The 19236-nt window shown below is 50.4% G+C and overlaps 1 protein-coding gene across 1 annotated transcript; it reads left to right on the forward strand.

The window, feature by feature from the left end:
* Window positions 1-6213: 6213 nt before the first annotated feature.
* On the forward strand, window positions 6214-18999 carry LOC109448838 (DNA dC->dU-editing enzyme APOBEC-3B). The gene is made up of 8 exons (XM_074326415.1): window positions 6214-6345; window positions 6801-6963; window positions 8209-8488; window positions 8691-8805; window positions 16876-17026; window positions 17701-17968; window positions 18224-18339; window positions 18665-18999. Exons 1-8 carry the CDS (start codon window positions 6290-6292, stop codon window positions 18776-18778), a joined length of 1263 nt encoding a protein of 420 aa, XP_074182516.1. The 5' UTR covers window positions 6214-6289; the 3' UTR covers window positions 18779-18999.
* The last annotated feature ends 237 nt before the right edge of the window (window positions 19000-19236 follow it).

Genomic DNA, 19236 nt, shown 5'->3' on the forward strand with positions numbered 1-19236 from the left:
CGCCCAGGGCCTCAGCAGGGCGGTCACGGCTGAGACCCAGGACAGGGCCAGTTCCTGCTCCTGAGTCCCCTCCTCCTGGTCTTCGTGATGGGGACTCCCCTCCTTCCCTCCAGGGCTCCTCCTCTGACCCCTGGGAGCTCCTCCTGTCCCCTGACCCCAGCGTCTGGCCTGGCCTCTCTCTAGGGGTCCCGGCGTGTCCTCTAGGCTGATGCTTTCATTTCTGTGTCTCTTCCTGCTCCTGCTGCAGGTGTGCCAGGGAGCCTGAGTCCCATAGGTGATGGTGCCATGCCCAGGTGAGGGGGACGGATGGAGAGGTGTCATGTCCAGCACAACACAGGCTGTGGGAGAGTGAGAAGGGGCAGCGCAGGGTTAAGAAAGAAACAGAAATTAAGAAAATTGTAACACAGAGGGCCAAAGATCTCACCGCCTCAAAGGACTGTGAGCCCTGAATCGAGCCATCCCGTGGCTTTTATTGATAAACATACAAGGAAGTAGCATTGTTTTTTCCACGGTCTGTGAATCTCATACATCATACCAGAAAACTGATTCAAACCAATCACCCTTGCCTGCAAATAGCCGGAACAGACAGTCCCATGATGTCATAACAATTATGATATATGCCGTCCCAGGAACAAATCCTTTATGCTGAAACTTATTGTTAAGAATGGAAGGAGAGCTGATGTTATCACATCACTGACTCACTTCCCAAGCAGGTAGTGGGAAGGAATATAGCCACAGAGGCAGAAGGTCTTTTCGGCTGGGGAAAGGTGGGGGCTGTGCCCACCTCTATCGACCCCGTAAGTTCTCCTAGTGGTCCCCACACGGTTCCTCCTGGCTTGGGTTGTTTCTCCCGTGAGAAATCTTACCCATCATTGGCTGACCAACCATCTTTTGGGGGCCAAACAGAGACATGAGGTGTAAGCACAAAGGTGAAGCAAAGTCCCTGAAAGGTACAGTCTCACAGACTCTTCTTTCATTAGGGAAAGGCACGAGGGGACGGACGGCTAGGCTGCGGCGTGACAACAGAGAGGGGACGCCTTTCCCTTGTCTTTAAATTAGCCTCTACTTTTTGGTGCAGACTCACCTTGTCTCAGGCCTGGGCAAAGCCCTCTTCATCCCCAAGCTCACCCCAACTTCTCCAATCTTCAGACGAGGGACTGACTGCTTAGTACCATTTTGCTCTGAGGGAAAGTCCTTTTTCCCTTTTCCCAAGGTCACAGGTAGGACAAAGTAGAACCCAGATTTGTATCGTCCGTCCCTCCTTTTTTTCCTCCCTCCCTCTCTCTTTCCCTCCTTTCTTTCCCTTCTGAAGGCCCATTTCTTCTCTCCATCTGCCCAGAGTGGTTTATCTTCCTCTTTAATCCTGTTCCTTCCTCTCTCTGCTCTTTCCTCCTTGTCCCCCTCCTGGCTGCCTTTTTCCTTCGCGTCCATGTTCCCCTTTAGCTGCCTGACTCGATTTCTCTTTGCCTCTCCCAGACCCAGCATGAATCAAGGCCTTTAGCTTCTCCTCCATCTTCTTTGACATTCACCCCTAGATGACCTGGCATGAGTCGTCTACACGACCATGGCCTGAAGTCCTTCCTAGAGATGCCACCCTGGGCCCTGGTTCATGTCCACGAACCAACACAAATGACAAAATGCCCCTCTGTGTCAGTGTCCTTCTCGGTCGCTTGGCAGAATTTGGAGTCTGTCTTTTTATCTTCACTCTTTTGGGGCAGGAAACCTCATCCTCTGCTCCCCCATGTGGATGTCTACCGGCTACTGAAGTGGCTGCCCCAGTGTATTTGCACTAGTAACCAGCCCAGTCCCTCCCGGGAAAGAGAGCACATTTGTTGAAATAATGGACAGAGGCCCTGCTCAACACCACCATTCATTCGGTTTCTGAGCCCGTCGCCCCTTGGCTCAGCTCCTCTGGTCACAGGCTGTGTTCTTGCCCTTCAACTGGATCCTGTAAAAGGGGGGTCCTTACATAATGGTGGGTTATACTAGTTACCAACAATAATACAATTATTGGGAATCCGTTCTCATATATAGAAAACGATTTTAATATTACAGGTTTCTAGTAAAACACGCAAGCAATTTATTTTTTTATTTTGTTTAACAGGACTTTATTGGGGAACAGTGTGTACTTCCAGGCCTTTTTTTTTTTTTTTCCAAGACAAGTTGTTGTCCTTTTAATCTTAGTTGTGGAGGGTGCCGTTCAGCTTCAAGTTGTTGTCCTTTCAGTCTTAGTTGTGGAGGGCGCAGCTCAGCTCCAGGTCCAGTTGCCGTTTTCTAGTTGCAGGGGGCACAGCCCACCATCCCTTGCTGGAGTCGAACCGGCAACCTTGTGGTTGAGAGGACACGCTCCAACCAACTGAGCCATCCGGGAGCTCAGCTGCAGCTCAGCTCAAGGTGCCATGTTCAATCTTAGTTGCAGGGGGCGCTGCCCACCATCCCTTGCGGGACTCGAGGAGTTGAACCGGCAACCTTGTGGTTGAGAGCCCACTGGCCCATGTGGGAATTGAACCGGCAGCCTTCGGAGTTAGGAGCATGGAGCTCTAACTGCCTGAGCCACCGGGCTGGCCCCACGCAAGCAATTTATAATCAATAGAATGAGAGAGAAAATCTCCCATACCCCCACCCATCCCATCCCATCCAGCCTTCTCCAGAAGTATCCTGTTTCTTACAGCTGTAGGTCATCAGTTCTCATTGCTGTGTAGTATTCCACCAGGTGAGCTCACTGCACTTCCTTTATCAGTCCTGCTGTTGATGACATTGGCTGTGGGCGTGGTGACTGTGGCAGAGCTGAGGAGGCCATGAGGAGCCTGAGAGGAATCAAGACCACTGGAACCCAGCTTCACCAGAATTGTGTTTTCTTCACAACAGCACTCATTTACCCATTCAATCAACATCTTAAATCTTTTCTAGTCTGACGTGGGAAGGAGCTATCGTATTGGTCTTAATTTTTATTTTTCTGATTACTAAGGAGTAGATGAAAGTGGTGTCTTTGTTTTAAGCTCTTTCCAAGAGAAAGCTTATCCATGTCTCACCCCATTTCTTCCCTTAAGATTTGGTTCTCACAGGCTGCTATTGGCTTTCCTGCTAATGAAGTGCCACCGCCTCCTTCTCAAAAACTTGCAATTCTTCCTAAATACGAAATAATGGAAGACAGAGATGAGAATGTCCTTCTTCCCTGTAGCAATTGAGGGAGAGAGGTCTTGCTGTGTCATAAATTAGTTCAAAGAACTGGTTCAAGGAATCTGAACATGAGGTTAAGACCTTATGTTCACAGGGTACCAGTCTTGACTTTCTGTGTGGTAGGACAGCTGTGTGGACATGGGTGGTTATTAACAAGTAGAATAGAGATGGGAGTAAGGGCTCAGGAGGCAACTGCCTGCGTTCCCATCCTGCCTCCACCACTTGCTGCTTTATGATATTTGGCAAATTACTTAGTCAAATTATAGGCATAAAATGGAGACAATAATAGAACTTCCTCATATGTGGTTGTGAGGCTTAAATTAGTTTTTTATGTTTATATCTACATATCTCATGAAGAGTGCCTGACCCACACTAAGCATTATAGAGTGTTTGCTGTTTTCTATTACTAGAAATCTGTCTCTAAAAATAGCATTCCACATCATCTTGCAAAGGCTGTATAAGACCCATACATTGAAAACATTACTAAGAGATAGTAAAGAAGACCTAAATAAATGAAGAGATATACCATATTCATGGATCAGAGGTCTCTGTGTTAAGATGTCAAGTCTATAGATTCCATGCAATTCCAATCACATTCCAAGAGTCTGCCCCCTTGTGGTAGCTTTGTAATGCGTCGACTAGGCCAGGCCAAACTACTTTCCCAGAATTCCCTTTCTAGTAGTTGTGGACCAGTGTGCCCCGCAGGAGGGATTATCCTAGCTGATGAAGAGGGAGGGAGTGAAATAGCAGCCTGTTCTAGTGTTGGGGTGCTGACTTGATTCATCTCCTTGGTGTGAAGCAGCAACTGTGAGGACTTCCTCCACTTCTCCTTTGAGCATCTCTGACCTCTGGGCCAGGTGTGTCATTAGCTCCATGATGAAGGGCCCAGCGACACCCAGACCACTAAAGTCATAGGCAAGAACGACTACATGGGTTTCTGTCCATCCTCATGCGCTCCACAGCTAATACTTGTGGGTCCAGCTTGTTCTTGCTCTCCCACACCTTCCATCCATCGTCCTTTCCCAATTGCTCATCCTGTGGACCTCATCTTGCAGCATTAGACATGAAAACAAAACCTTACAGAGACTGCTTAACGAGCCCCCACAACTGCATAAATCACAGTCCTATAGGAAATCCTTATATGCACCATCTTGTAACCGGAGGACAAAGGAATCCGAGGCTCGTGTTGCCTGTGCCACTCAGCCAATAGACCGACACAGGAGTTGGGTCATAGAATAAGCGTTTTTTACCAGAGTGCCAGGATCAGCAGCGGGTTAACACCTCCCAAAATTGCCTTAACGTTCTCAGACCGGCTTGGGGTATTTAAGGGAAAACCAGGGCGTTCTCCCAGAGGCTGCAGGACATCTCGGAGGTCTGTTCTCATTTCATGATGTTCCCCTCTGTCATCTATCTCTGTGGTGCCAGTGGCTCAGGAACCAGTGGTCCAGGAAGGGTGGGGGAGTAACCTGCGAAAAGGTTTGTAATTAGCAAGCATCTACAAGGTGATCTTCTAAGATAAGGAGCCTGAACTGGGACAGAACATCCCAGAGGCATTCTGAGCTCAGCCACAGGGGGTGCGAAGCCCACTTGGATGGGGTTGGGGCACCCCAGAGGCATTCTGAGTACAGGGGGCCCAGCTGGGCCCTGCTTCAATATGATCTGGCAATCCCACTTCTGAAAACAAAATCTGTATTCCAAAGAGCTATCTGCACTCCCATATTTATTGCAGCATTATTCACTCTAGCCAAGATATGGAAACAACCTAAGTGCCGGTCAATGGATGATAGGAAAAAGATGATATGGTAAAGACAATTTCTTCAATAAATGGTGCTGGGAAAACTGGAAAGATACAGGCACAAAAAATGCACCTAGACCACTTTCTTACACCATATACAAGAATAAACTCAAAATGGAGTAAAGACTTAGATGTAAGACCCTGAACCATAAAACTCCTAGAATAAAACATAGGCAATAAACTCTCTGACATTGCTTTCAGTAATTTTTTTTTTTTTTTGGATATATCTCCTCTGGCAAAGGAAACAAAAGAAAAAGAAAATAAATGGGACTACATCAAACTAAAAAGTTTTTGCACAGCAGAGGAAACCAAATGAAACCAAATCAACAAAATGAAAACAAATGGGAGAAGAGATTCACCCATGACACATCTGATAAGGGGTTAATATCCAAAATATATAAAGAACTCATAGAACTTAACACCAAAAAAAACCCAAACAATCCAATTGAAAAATGGGCAGAGGGGCCGGCCCAGTGGCTCAGGCAGTTGGAGCTCCATGCTCCTAACTCCGAAGGCTGCCGGTTCGATTCCCACATGGGCCAGTGGGCTCTCAACCACAAGGTTGCCGGTTCAACTCCTCGAGTCCTGCAAGGGATGGTGGGTTGTGCCCCCTGCAACTAGCAACAGCAACTAGACCTGGAGCAGAGCTGCACCCTCCACAACTAAGACTGAAAGGACAACAAGTTGACTTGGAAAAAAGTCCTGGAAGTACGCACTGTTCCCCAATAAACTCCTGTTCCCCTTCCCCAATAAAAATCTTAAAAAAAAAAAAAAAAAAATGGGCAGAGGACCTTAATAAGTATTTCTCCAAAGAGGATAGAGAGATGGCCAATTGACATATGAAAAGATGCTTACCTTCACTAATCATCAGAGAAACACAAATAAAAACCACAATGAGATATCACCTCACACCTGCCAGAATGGCTATGTCCATAAATCAACAAACAAATGTTAGGAGGATGTGGAGAAAAGGGAACCCTCCTGCACTGTTGTTGGGAATGTAAGCTGGTGCAGACACTATGGAAAACAGTTTAGAGGTTCCTCAAAAAATTAAAAATAGAACTACCTTATGACCCAGTAATCCCACTTCTGGGTATTTATCTGAAGACATCCAGTCTGGCTCGGATCAGAGGGAAGACTCCAGAGAGAAGATGGGTGTGAGCCTGAGCAGGCACTCATCAGGGCACTCCCATCTCTGCTGCCAAAGCAGGAAGGAGGTGGGGCCTCAGCTGAGGAAACTGGGAGGTCACTCAGACAAGGGACTTTCTAAAGCAGTCCCTGTGAGAGGAAGCAGAGCCCCAGCACACCAAAGAAATGGCAGGGTGGGGACGTATCAGTGGAGGAGACTACATCCAGATCCCCTGGGTCAGGTACCGCTCGCTGCCCACTCTTAGAACAGTAGCAGGAGCCTGTGAATTTAGGTGTTAACCTGATATTTAAAAAATAAACTTGCATAAGTGAAAATGGAATGAATAGAACTGAAATATTAAAAGCTACTATTTTGGGGCGGAGGGTGTTTTATTATTGATTTCTATTTTCTAACTGGTTGGGGGATGGGTGCGAAGGAATTTGGGTGGGGTAGGAGGGGTGCTCTTAGAAGGAGCAGAGCCTGGGCTCCTATGGGACCCGGTCCCTGCTGTCCCTGACCCCTCTCCTCTCCCTCTCCCCCAGTCTTCCTGCCTGGGAGACAGCAGGAAATACTCAGGGACCCAGGAGCGGTTGGGGGAGGCACAGCCCAGGTGTACAAGGGACTGTGTTCAGAAGACACCACATGGAGAAACTCCAGGGAACACTCTGCATTTTCTGTTTTTCTCTCTTGTCCCAGAAACCCGATGAAGCGGTTATATCCTGGGATCTTCTCCTTCCACTTCCGCAACCTGATCTACGCCAACGGGCGAAATTCCTCCTACCTCTGCTTCGAAGTGGCAGGAGTGCAGTACTACTCATCTCGTACCGTATCCTTTCACCGTGGGGTCTTTCGAAACCAGGTATGGGCCCCACTAGACTCTCATCAAAGGCAGGAACTAAGCCAGGCAATGATGCGGAAAAAAAAGGATCAGTAAAAAGCCAGATGCTTCTTCCCACACATTGTCCTGCATCCTTGGCCCGTGATGTCTGGTCCCTTGATGTTCCTCCTGAATCCTGATACACGATGGCTTTTGACTTATCCCACGAGACCTCTTTTAGAGACTCTGCTGGCTGTCCGTCTCTAAGTCTTGTCATCTAGTGTGGTCTCTAGCAGCCTTGGAGGAGAGAACATCTTAGAAAGTCGGGTTTCTTGTACGTCAACGCCTTACGTGGCCACGGTAACCGCTCTGCTGGCCGGGTCCTCCCCCGGCCACAATCCTGACTCCTCCACAATCAGGATGTGTGATCCCCCAGGGGACAGCCCGCAGCCCTCGTCCTGCCTGCCCCCAGCCTGCTCTGAGCCGTGGCCAGGTCTGCCTGGATGAGGTCTGCGGCCTCCATGGACACTAGATCAGACCCCCCCTTGCAGCCCCTGAAACAACCACTCACCTCTCCTGCAAAATATCCCACCACCTGCCACTCAGATTGCAGACTTTTCAGAATCTGTTTGGGGGGAAAAGCCATTATGGGATGGAGGGGTGTGCACTGTAGCGGTACTATCCCACTGAAGCATAATCGGGGTTACCTATGTCATGTAACCTTTTCTAGTACCCAGTGTTCAAAAGTTAAGAGATATTGATGAATTTAATGTTGCTAGTGTGCTTTGTAATATATCTAAGATATTATTTCAAACTATAATTTATACAAAAGTTCTTCAGGAGATAGTTACATTCTTTTTTTCACACTAAGTCACTGAAAGGAGATGTGTATTTCACACTTGCTCAACACAGACGAGCCACATTTCCAGAGTGCAGTCGGCACATGTGGCTACTGGCTCCCCTGCAGACAGTGCAGCTCTGTGCCCCCCCACCCAGCAGACAGCACCCAGGGAACAAGGCTGGACCCCAAAGGCCCAGCCCGGAGCAGGCACTCAGGATGCTTGTGGCTTGAATGGATGTTGGAATTAATGAATGAGTCGATGCGTGGGGGAAGCAGGCATGACTCAGTACAGGGAGGAGAGATATTTTAAAAAGGGAGAGGTCAATCAACAACATGCCTCTGAGACGTTTGCTCCCTGGCCCCTCGTCCCCACTCCAACCCTCCCTCTACATGCCTGCCGTGCCAGCCCAGAGCGTCCCCTTTCCTTCCTTCCCCATCTCTCCCAGGTCTATGAGAATAAATCCTACCATGCAGAACTCTGCTTCCTGTCTTGGTTCAAAGCTAACAAGCTGTCTCCTGGTGAACATTACCATGTCACCTGGTTCCTGTCCTGGAGCCCCTGCGCCAGGTGTGCAGAGGAGATAGCCAACTTCCTGAAGCAGCACAGGAACGTGACGCTGAGAGTCTTCGCTGCCCGCCTCTACTACTTCTGGAACCCAGCATTCCAGCAGGGGCTTCGGAAGCTGCGCTGCTTAGGGGCCCAGGTGAAAGTCATGTCCTACCACGGTGAGAGCAGAGGGAGCGGGGACAGGGCTGTGGGAGGGACGTAGAGTGCCCCAGGGAGAGTGGGGAGTGCAACTTGGGAAACTGAGGCAGGAGTGATGGCTCCTGGCAAGGAGGAGACCAGGCCCTGAGCAGGGACACCTGGGAAGGCTGAGAGGCAGTCTCCTGGGCGGGTCCTGATTGCTTTCATCCCTCTTTATCTCAGATTTTAACTACTGTTGGGAAAACTTCGTGTACAACCGGTACATGCGTTTCAGGTGTTGGAAGAAAGTGCATAGAAATTATAATTTTATGTCCACACGGCTTGAGGAAATCCTCAGGTGAGTGCTCCCCTCACCGCCCACCACCTTCACCTCTGTTCTTGGGCCTCCTGCCTCCTTGCTGGCTCTGGTCATTCCCCCCTGCACTTCCTCTCTCTGCCCCTCAAGGTCTCCCTCTCACCAAGGAAGTCTCCTTCTCCCCCAACTTGGTTCCTCCCATCTCACCACAGTAACCAAATCTTGTTATTAAACTGAACATAAGTGGTCATGAGTGTGTAAGTGTGAAAATCAGAAGACGTGTGAAACATCCTTCAAGGAATCCTTAACCAGAGAAGGAGGGCCCACTGGGAGAATGACTGACTGCATTGGGTTGCTAGGGCTTTCAAAACAAACTCTGTAGCCAAGGCCATTGTGGTTTGAAGGCTCCATGCATTTGCAGCAGCTAGCATTTAAATAATTTAATTCTTGACTAGGGCTTTGTTCACAAGGTAAGTGTTCTTCCTGCTTAACTCCCTTTGTTCTCATAAGCTGCTGAGATGGTGTCTCTGTGTCAAACAAGAGGAGATAACTTCAGAGCCAAGAGGAAAATTCAGGAGTTTGTTTTGCAGAAGAATGTCTCCAGGCTACAACCAGCCGCTGACGCCCAGGAGTCTGATACAAAACGTTATCTAAGACTGAAGAAACAGACTTCTCTCTCTGGATTCTCTGAAACTCCCCCTTCCCTACTCCCGAGCTGCATAAAAACTCCCTACTTTTGCTTTTTGGGGAAGACAGATTTGAGAGATGTGGTTCTTTCATCCTCTCTTTGGCCAAATCCAATAAACCTTTTTCTATCTCCAAGCACCAGTGTCTCAGTGCTTTGGCTTACTAGTGCCTCGGGCACACAGACCGGAATTTTGGGAGGTGACTCAGTAACAACTCAGATTGGGGGACTCTAGAACAGACCTGTATCCCCTCACAGTTCTGGAGGCTGAAAGTCCAGGATCAAGGTGTCGGCAGGTTGCTTTCTCCTGAGGCCTCTCTCCTTGTCCTGCAGATGACCGCCTTCTCCCTCTGTCCCCACATGATCTTTCTTCTGTGCATCCCTCTGTGTGTCCCAACTTCCTCTTCTTGTAAGGACGTCAGTCAGATTGGATCAGGGCCCACCCTACGTGCCTCATTTAAACTTAATCACCTCTATAAAGGCCCTATCTGAAATACAGTCATATTCTGAGGACCTTGGGGTTAGAACTTCCACATATCAATTTAGGGAGACACAGTGCAGCTCACACAATGACCAAGGGCCTTTCTGAGCTGAGTGGGTGATGCAAGAGCAAGATCCTTGTCCTACGTGTCTGTCTCCCAGGTACGCCTATGTGTCTCCCAGGTGCGCCTGTGTCTCCCAGGTACACCTGTCTCCCAGGTGCGCCTGTGTCTCCCAGGTACACCTGTGTCTCCCAGGTGCGCCTGTGTCTCCCAGGTACGCCTATGTGTCTCCCAGGTATGCCTGTGTCTCCCAGGTGCGCCTGTGTCTCCCAGGTACACCTATGTGTCTCCCAGGTACACCTATGTGTCTCCCAGGTACGCCTATGTGTCTCCCAGGTACGCCTGTGTGTCTCCCAGGTGCGCCTGTGTGTCTCCCAGGTACACCTATGTGTCTCCCAGGTACACCTATGTGTCTCCCAGGTACGCCTGTGTCTCCCAGGTGTGCCTGTGTCTCCCAGGTGCGCCTGTGTCTCCCAGGTGCGCCTGTGTCTCCCAGGTACACCTATGTGTCTCTCAGGTATGCCTATGTGTCTCCCAGGTGCGCCTGTGTCTCCCAGGTATACCTATGTGTCTCCCAGGTGTGCCTAGTTGTCTCCCAGGTATGCCTATGTGTCTCTCAGTTACGCCTGTGTCTCCCAGGTGCACCTGTGTCTCCCAGGTGTACCTATGTGTCTCCCAGGTGCGCCTGTGTGTCTCCCAGGTGCGCCTGTGTCTCCCAGGTATGCCTATGTGTCTCCCAGGTGCGCCTGTGTGTCTCTCAGTTACGCCTGTGTCTCCCAGGTACGCCTATGTCTCCCAGGTGCGCCTGTGTCTCCCAGGTGCGCCTGTGTCTCCCAGGTGCGCCTGTGTCTCCCAGGTGTGCCTGTGTCTCCCAGGTATGCCTATGTGTCTCCCAGGTGTGCCTGTGTCTCCCAGGTACACCTATGTGTCTCCGAGCTGTGCCTGTGTCTCCCAGGTGTGCCTGTGTCTCCCAGGTACGCCTATGTGTCTCCCAGCTGCGCCTGTGTCTCCCAGGTATGCCAGACCTGATCTTGACTCACCTGCTTCCATTCCAGACCTTGCTGCCCCAAGAGCCCCCACCCCCTCCCACTCCATCATCATCACACCCTGCTCCACACCCCCTCACACCCCACCCTCATTCTGCTGCTCCTATTCATTCCCAAATGGGTGTGTAAGGATTGAGATTATCAGAGCTTTCCAAAAAGCAGAACAAAAAGTGGAAGGGCAGCTGAGAATCGGTCAGAGACAGCTCAGGAGCTCAGTGTAGATCAGGAAGTGAAGGTCTGGTCCTGGACCACAGAGCTGGCTACCAAGTGAATGTCCTGGGGAGGAAATGAGTGAGGTTCCCAACAGGGTGGGATGGGCTCTGGCGCCCAAAAAGGAGAAAGAGATGAGCCTGATATGGTGGGATTCTGGGCAGGCAGCCACAGAGGAAGGAAAAGCAAGAGGGAAGCTGTGCATGGGAAATACTTGCATAAAACCACTGCGAAGAATGTCTTAGGTCCCCCTGATTTGGGAGCCTTAAAAAACAGGAGAGACCATCTGTTTCTCCTCTGATCTTCACTGTTCTAGTGGGAGTTGTTGCTGGTGGCAGACACCTGTCCCTTCACTCGCCATCCCTGTCTACACTGCTGCCTGGGGTGTAGGGCAGAATCCAGGGTCTCTGGCTGCATTAGCCTGTCTACCTTAATGCTCCCCTCTCCATGTTTCCTCCACAGAATGAGGCACAGAGGGGCACAGATGTGGATGACATTCTTGACTGCCTTGGTCATCAAAATGGTCCAAAGGGGCCAGCTCAAAATGTCTTCTCCTGGAGGAGACATTTCCGGCCTCCTGGAAGGCCAGTCTTTGCAATCCACAGGGACCTCCAGAACATCTCCTGCAAGACAGTCACTGTCCTGCTCCCAGCACGTCTCCATTCTCTGCCCACCTCGGAGAACTCACAGGAGTTCTCCAGGCTGAGATGTAGGAGTGCGGTTGTTGGGGAAAGGCCAGCAAAGGGGTACAGCTTCAGGTCCATCCCTCCTGCTTCTCGGGCTGTGGGGGCGTCTTGGCTCTGAGTTTGAACAGCACCTCAGTGTGCACTGATCACTCTTCCTGGAAGGGCCCAGCTTGTTCTGGAATCTTCCATTGGTTGTGGTCCCTGTGTGCGGAAGAATGACGAGGACCGAGAGACTCAAGCGGCACGCCGAGATCAGGGAGAACACAGCTTTATTACTCCAGTGGGCTCAGTGGGATTGTTCCCAAAGAACTGAGCACTAACTGGGGTTGGGCGCTTTGTTTTATAGGGTTGGGCCTCCAGGTTTTGGGGAGATACGCGCTATTGTTATTGCAACGCTAGGGGTTGGTTAAATCTGGCCAGGGTGCCGGGAAGTCCGTCCCTAGCAGCTGTGATTATTCAACATTGTTTTGACAGGGAGGCCTCTAACCATAGTGCCCGCAGGAGACATCTCCAATAAGGGGATGGAGGGAGACATCCCAATAAGGGGGGATGGAGCTCTGAGCTGGAGCTGCAGGAAAAAACCGTCCCAACACCTGAACATTAGGACAGATTGGGGTGGAGGGGACGCCATTTCTACAGACCCTCTAACCTCCTGCCCATGCTCTTGTTACCCCTGGGCCATCCCAGGGCCTCTGTGGCAGAATGGGGTGTGTGTGGGATGGGGAAGCAGTGGGGAGACAAGCTGGGAAAGGTTCCTTTGGGCCTTATATTTGTGTGCAATCTAGATTTGAGATGACAGGTGACTGCACTAAGACCTCTTTCTCAGGATTCTTTGTTTTTTCACCTAGAGGTCTTAGTGAAGTAGGAATATGTCTCCGTGAGTCCCCAAATGATACAGGGGACTTTGGAGTGAGTGAGTGCCGGGATCCTGTCTCGTGAGACCAAAGAATGGAAACATGGACCCAGGAGAGGCAGAGTTTTAAAGGAAGATAGTTTATTGAAAGCAAAGGGTCAGACCTCCTGAGCAGTGAAGGGATCCTGATTGGGAGTCTGAGGCAAAAGCTCTTACTTTTATACCTTCCCTTGCCTGCTTGGGGAAGGGGAGCTCTTTAAAGAAGGGAAGTGGCACCTTCTAATGAAATTCGTTGTCTACCAGGTTTGTTCTGCTTGCCCGTCCTGAAGAAATTAGCAAAATAACCCACTCTTACCTATCAGATCTGCTCCGTTTGTCAGGCCAAAAGGAATTTTATGATTAACCTCAAAGCATTGTTACATTTTGTCCTGGAGCGAAGAGTGATTTCAAAACCTGGAGTTTCAGGACATGGCCTTTTTTGTTTATTCCACCAGGGACCTTCCTGTCTACCTAGCGACATGTTAGCTAACCTGTCTCATTAGTGGACATGCCACAAGGCACATTTGAAATCCAGGTCCTCAATTCCTGACCTGCGATGCCCTAGGGGAATGAAAGCCCCCTCCACTTGTGCTATCTTTCTCCCTCCAACACACACACTGCTTTTCAGGAAACAATGAGGAAGCAGGAGAGAGTGAGGCCACACCGCCTGGACAGCATTCCAGCTCTGCCATTTATTTGTTGTGTGACCTGGGGAGAGTGTCTTCATGTTAGGCCAGGAACAGAAACTGCCTTAGGCCTGAGAAACCGCAGGGAATGTGCTGAATAGAAACCATTTTATCTTGGAAGCCATTTTGCCTTGCTCCCTGCTTGCTTGTATCTGCTGGCTTGTATTTTTCTCACATTAGCCCATGATCAACGGACCTGAACATTCCCGGACAATAGCATGGGAACCAGGATACGGAGCAGGAGGACATCGTCACACCCTGAAACCCTCGGTGATGAAGAGTGCACCGAAAAGCCCTTGAAGCCTGGAAGAGAAACGGCCTTGTTTACTTCCCCTTATAAAGCCCCATGCCCCGCTTGCTCGGGGAGGGGATGGTCTTGTCTAACCTGGCCTCCCGCTGCTCAAACACACCAGCTAAATTCGAATACACCAATTTTGATCTCCCGCAACTCAGTCCTGCAGTCGTGCCTAATACTTAGTCTCTCTGATGGGACTTCGTGTGAGTTGTCAGTATTATGATCCGCCCTGTTAATGCTATGAGGATGGATTACAGGATCTGCTCAACACACCTGCCTTCTCCAAGGCTGGAGATGAAAATGCGACGCCCTGCCCTCACTTTACATTATCACCAGTCTTTGTCAGGACACTGAATGGCAACTAACTGCAAAGCAGGGGTGGTGTGGAGAGGGTTCCAGCCTTCCCTCCCCAGGGGAGCTGGGCCTCTGTCCTGCTCTCTTCAGCAGGGCCTGTCCCATCCTCCCCTCTCTGCCCTCACGACTTTCACTTTCCCTTTGCAATAACAGTGGGTCCTGCTGCACAGAGGGGTCTGTCTCCACCAGAGGTCCAGCTCTGCCCAGAGGGAGGGCCCCAAGGAACAGAGAGAAGGTGGGTGTGAGCCTGAGCAGGCACTCACCCGGGCCCTCCCATCTCTGCTGCCCAAGCAGGAAGTAGGCGGGGCCTCAGCTGAGAGGGCTGGGAGGGGCTTAGACAAGGGACTTTCTAAAGCAGGGCCCCTGTGAAGAGAAATGGAGCCAAAATGCCCATGACAAAGGGCAGGGCTGGGAGAATCCTGCTGAGTAGACTGTATACCTGGGATCAGGTAAGTCAAAGGCACAGGAGGAGAAAAGTTGGGTTAGAGCCCAGAGAAGCAAAATCTCCCTAGGGCCTCCCACCCTGGGCTATCACAGCAGCTTAGGGAGCGAGGGGCATCCACCATTCAGACAGCGGGAGGACAGATCAGGGGCTTTCCCAAGGCCAACAGCAGCCTCGTGCCAGGCAGCGTTGTATTAGGGAAGTGGAGCCTGAGAGCCCAGGGACCAGGGCAGGCTGGGGCAAGCCTGCCAAGGAGACTGGGGCTGTGCTACAAGGACCAGTTGCCACTGCCTCCTGTCCTCTCTGCTCCTGCCTCCTCCCCTCTTCCAGGCCTGGGTTCTCTCCCTCTCTGGTGCCATCTCTGCAGGGTCTACGCCTGCCTCCAGCCCCAGTCCTGCCTCTGTAGACCCCCCACCACTGGCTCCAGCAGCCTGTCTTTCTATGCCACTGGCTAGATCTTGTAGGCATGCCACCGGGTCTTCTTAAAGCCCTTTGTTCAAGCTCACCAGTCCACTTTAGGTGCAAGGACAATTGAGATAATTGTTGGAGGCAGCTATCAAAGCATACTGATAAGTTTTATTTTAAAAACTTGCACAGTTTTGCAAGGAATGTTCTAATTTCTGCCATGGGGAAGGTAACTCCTCTTCAAGACAAGAAGATAAACTGTTTCTCTTAAAGACACTACCAAGTGTGCAAAATTAAAATGGTCCTTAAGTACTCCCTCCAAGTTGTTTCTATCATGCCTACAATTTTAGCTATTCAAGGCTAGGGGTCAACACTTGTGCTATTAAGGTAGTGCACTTGTCTAACATTTGAACTACTTTAGCCTTGACTGTGTGGGTTTGCCCGGCACTGGGGAATCTTCCCAGAATGGGGGAACTTCAGTATTAAATCAGGAAGGTTTTCTCCTAAGTGTACTATGAATGGGTGTCTTTCTTCTAATCCTCACCCTGAGGGTGGCCAGTGGCCCTAACTGGGAGTATGAACTTCTGCCTGGGTCACTGGTCTGTCATCAAAGGCCCCAGTCACAGATGGTCTCTTCAGCAATTGTCATCCAGTTCCATCTGAAGATTTGCTAATTAGCACGGAGATGTCAGAGGTGGGTTTCAGTTTATGAAATTAGTGGCTTTCTGAATTAGCATAACCGATGTCAGAAATGGTTTTTCATGGGTGGACTTAGGGGTGTTTCTGTGAGTTGGCTGGAAATAGGGGGAAGGCATTTCTGCCTTTGCAGGAACAGGATATGCAGCTCAGTGGCACCCTGTGCTGTGCGCCCCAAGGAAGGGCACCCTTGGCGTGACGCCTGCGGCCAGGTGCAAGTTTCTGAGCCCTGTGGTTGCCAGGGCCTGACTCCATGATCAGCCAGGTCACCTCAGCCTTGGGTGGAGTGTCCAGAAGGACAGCAAGCTGGGGTGCCACCAAGCCTCCCAAGCTTGTTCACACTGTTTGGCGTCCACTGGGTCATGAATGGCCACGTGCAGTGGGGTCCGACCAGAGCCAGCGTCAAGCACGCCGCTGGGCTGTGGCAGGAGGGCTCCAAGTTCTGTGCCCCTCGTCCATCTGGGCAGAGTCCACAGAGTTCTCAAAAAGGATCCGGTGGTTCTACATGCCCGTGTGGGCCAGGTCCCTTCGCAATGTAATTCTCAATGAAAACCAGCAAGATACAAAACGGACTACTCTGTAGAGTATAATCACCACTGGGGGAGAAAAAGCTATGTGAGTCCTTCAGCCAAAAATCTCTGTCACAACACTCCCTTGGTGAAAACAGCTTTTCCTGTTCACCTGCCTCTGCTCTTTGTACAGACTAAAGCGTGATACACATGCCGAAGCAAAGGGCGCAGTTAGAGGAAGCACCAGCTTCCGTCCCTCACTCCCCAAAGACAAGGTTCTGGAGTTGGACATGTTGGGGTTGAGGTGCCTGTGGGACCCGAACAGAGGAGTCTGGCGCTCAGGACAAAGGTGTACGAGCCCAGGAAGGACATACGGTGACCAGTTTCCAGGGCGTAGACCCCACTCAGGCCAGTTGTCCTGCCTGCAATGGTTTCCAAAAGGGGAGGGGCCCTCGGCCAGTCTAGAGGTGAGAGGCAGCGGGCCAGGTGGGAGCTCTCTCCTCTTCCTTCTCCCTCCTCAGTCCTTCTGGCCAACGAAGAAAGAGGAGACTCTCCTTACCTCCCTTACCACCCCTAGGTCCCAAGTGAACCCAAGGTGACAGAGCCTGGGCTGACACCACAAGACGCTCTCTGCATCTTCAGTTTTCTCCTTCCTGTTGCATAGAAACATGAGTCTGCTGCCAGAGGAAATATTCTACTACCAGTTTGGCAACCAGCCACGGGTCAGCGAGCCCAAGGGACGGAGGAAGACCTACTTGTGCTACAAGCTGAAGCTGCTCGATGTGACACTTGAGCAAGGCTACTTTAAGAACAAGGTGCCAGGCGGGCTCCCTGGGCGCAGGGCAGGAGGGGCTCCCGCATCCAGTGTGCAGGGAAAACACTGAGACGGCTGGGTCTGAGTTAGCCCAGCTTCCCTGGAACACTCCAGCTCCTTTCCATCCTGGGCCTCAGCAGAAGCTCTTCCCTCCAGCAGAACGCTCTTCCTGCCCCATTTTGAGAAGTTAACGTTTCCTGGTCCTCCGGATCTCAGCTTTGGGAAAGCCAAGGGCTCTTCCGAGGACTGAGCACTTAACTCTACCAACAAGATCTCCACAACATCCCTGCTTTTCCACCTGTTGCCCAAACTGGCCATGCCTCCTCCCTTCTGCTCTGACCTGCTTCTTGGGATCCCCAGACAACCTCCTGGGCAGGTGTCCAAACAGGTCCTCAGAGCCTTCAGGACTGTTCTGTGGGCTGTCTCTTTGCCAAGCCATCACCTACTCTAGTCACTGGGATCCTGTCTGATTTGGATCAAGCTGTGGGTGCTTTGGGAATCTTGAATTAATGGATGAGTGAGTTAATGAAAGAATAAATAAGGAAGGAAGGAAGGAGATTCTTTCCTGTCTTAGGCAAGTTTACATATTCAAAAATTTACAGGGCAGAGGTCACGAACCTCTGGACTCTGCCTTTTAACCAACCCTTCCTTGTCTCCGTCTGGGACCCTCCCCAGAAAAAGAGCCATGCAGAAATTTGCTTTATTGACAAGATCTGCTCACTGGACCTGGACCAAACCCAGAGGTACAAAATCATCTGCTATGTCACATGGAGCCCCTGTGCCCACTGTGCTGAGAAACTGGTGGCTTTCATTGATGACCACCCCCACCTGAGCCTCCAGGTCTTCACCTCCCGCCTGTACGTCCACTGGCGCTGGGTAAATCAGCATGGGCTGCGACAGCTTTGGAAATCCAACATCCCAGTGTTGGCCATGACAGAACCAGGTAGAAAGAGACACAGCTGTCAGCTGACGGGAGGGTTTGCAGTTCCGAGAGGGAAAAGGCCCTGGGGGAGGGATGGTGCCTGGACGGGAAGGATGGTGGCCCAGCTGAGGGCCAAGGTGGGGTAACACCCGTAAAGGACATTCCCAGGGAGAGAAAGAGAAGGGAGGGGAAAGGAAGGAGGAGACCCTGACCCTGCAGGTGAGACATGCGTCTCCTCTGCCCCCTGCCCTGACTGGGACTCTCCTTTCATCTCAGAGTTTACTGACTGCTGGAAAAACTTTGTGGATAACCAGGAAAGGCCTTTCGAGCCCTGGGAGAAGCTGAAGCAACATAGTGACAAAGTAAAACGAAGGCTCCAGAAGATTCTGAAGGTGAGGCGCGGTCCCACTGCAAGCCCTTGGCCTCCACACCACCTTCCCAGCTTCATCCGCTTTGCCATGTCACAGCTCCCCTGGCCGCTCCCTCTGCCCTCACTCATTTCTCTTTTCCCACAATGCCCTGTTTCACTCCCCTCTCCCACTAGGGCTCTCAGTTCCTTCCTTCTCTCCCTTTCCTTAGACTCTTGTCTGCTTTCTATTTCTTTAAAGGCCTCACTTGACCTGGTTCATTTCTTGTCCCAGCGTTTTCAGTGTCCCCTCTCCTTCCTCCCTGCACAGCTTTCAGCCAATCGATGCTTCCTAATTTCTCTCTCAACAGATCAACACGATAGATCTGTTCTCAGAACAGAGCTCAGAAGAGATTCGAGATCTGAATAATTTAGTGGATGCTGTCAGAAATTTGAACTTGGATGCCCATGACCCTCATTACTAAGAAGTCACTCAAGATGACTGTTCCTGAAGCATCTCCATGATTCATAAACTGCTGACTCATGATTCAAAACTGCAAGAAGTGAGCTCCACAGGCACACCTGACCCTTAGCCAAGTCCAGGAGACCTTTCTTTCCTCCTTTTTTCTTCTGTTTCATTTTCTATTACAAGTAAGCATGTATTTTTATAGTTGAAAAAATAAAGATGATTTTTAAGTTTGTAAAAGGTGGGTTATTTTCTCAGGGGAGAATCAGGTCTTTCCCTCATAAAAATAAGTATAAAGGGCTTTTATTCTACAGCACCAAGAAAAAAATTTATTTGAAAATTCCATGGATAGTCTAGAATAGTTGGATCATTTTGGTGGTCCAAGTATTCTCTGTTCCTTCTCAGTATCTAATATGGGTCTAATAAATAAGCTAAAACTCTATTGAGTGTAAGGTGTCCCATAGAAATGATTAGGGG

This window comes from Rhinolophus sinicus, linkage group LG02, assembly GCF_036562045.2.
Source record: "Rhinolophus sinicus isolate RSC01 linkage group LG02, ASM3656204v1, whole genome shotgun sequence".
In the NCBI taxonomy this organism is placed as follows: domain Eukaryota; kingdom Metazoa; phylum Chordata; class Mammalia; order Chiroptera; family Rhinolophidae; genus Rhinolophus; species Rhinolophus sinicus.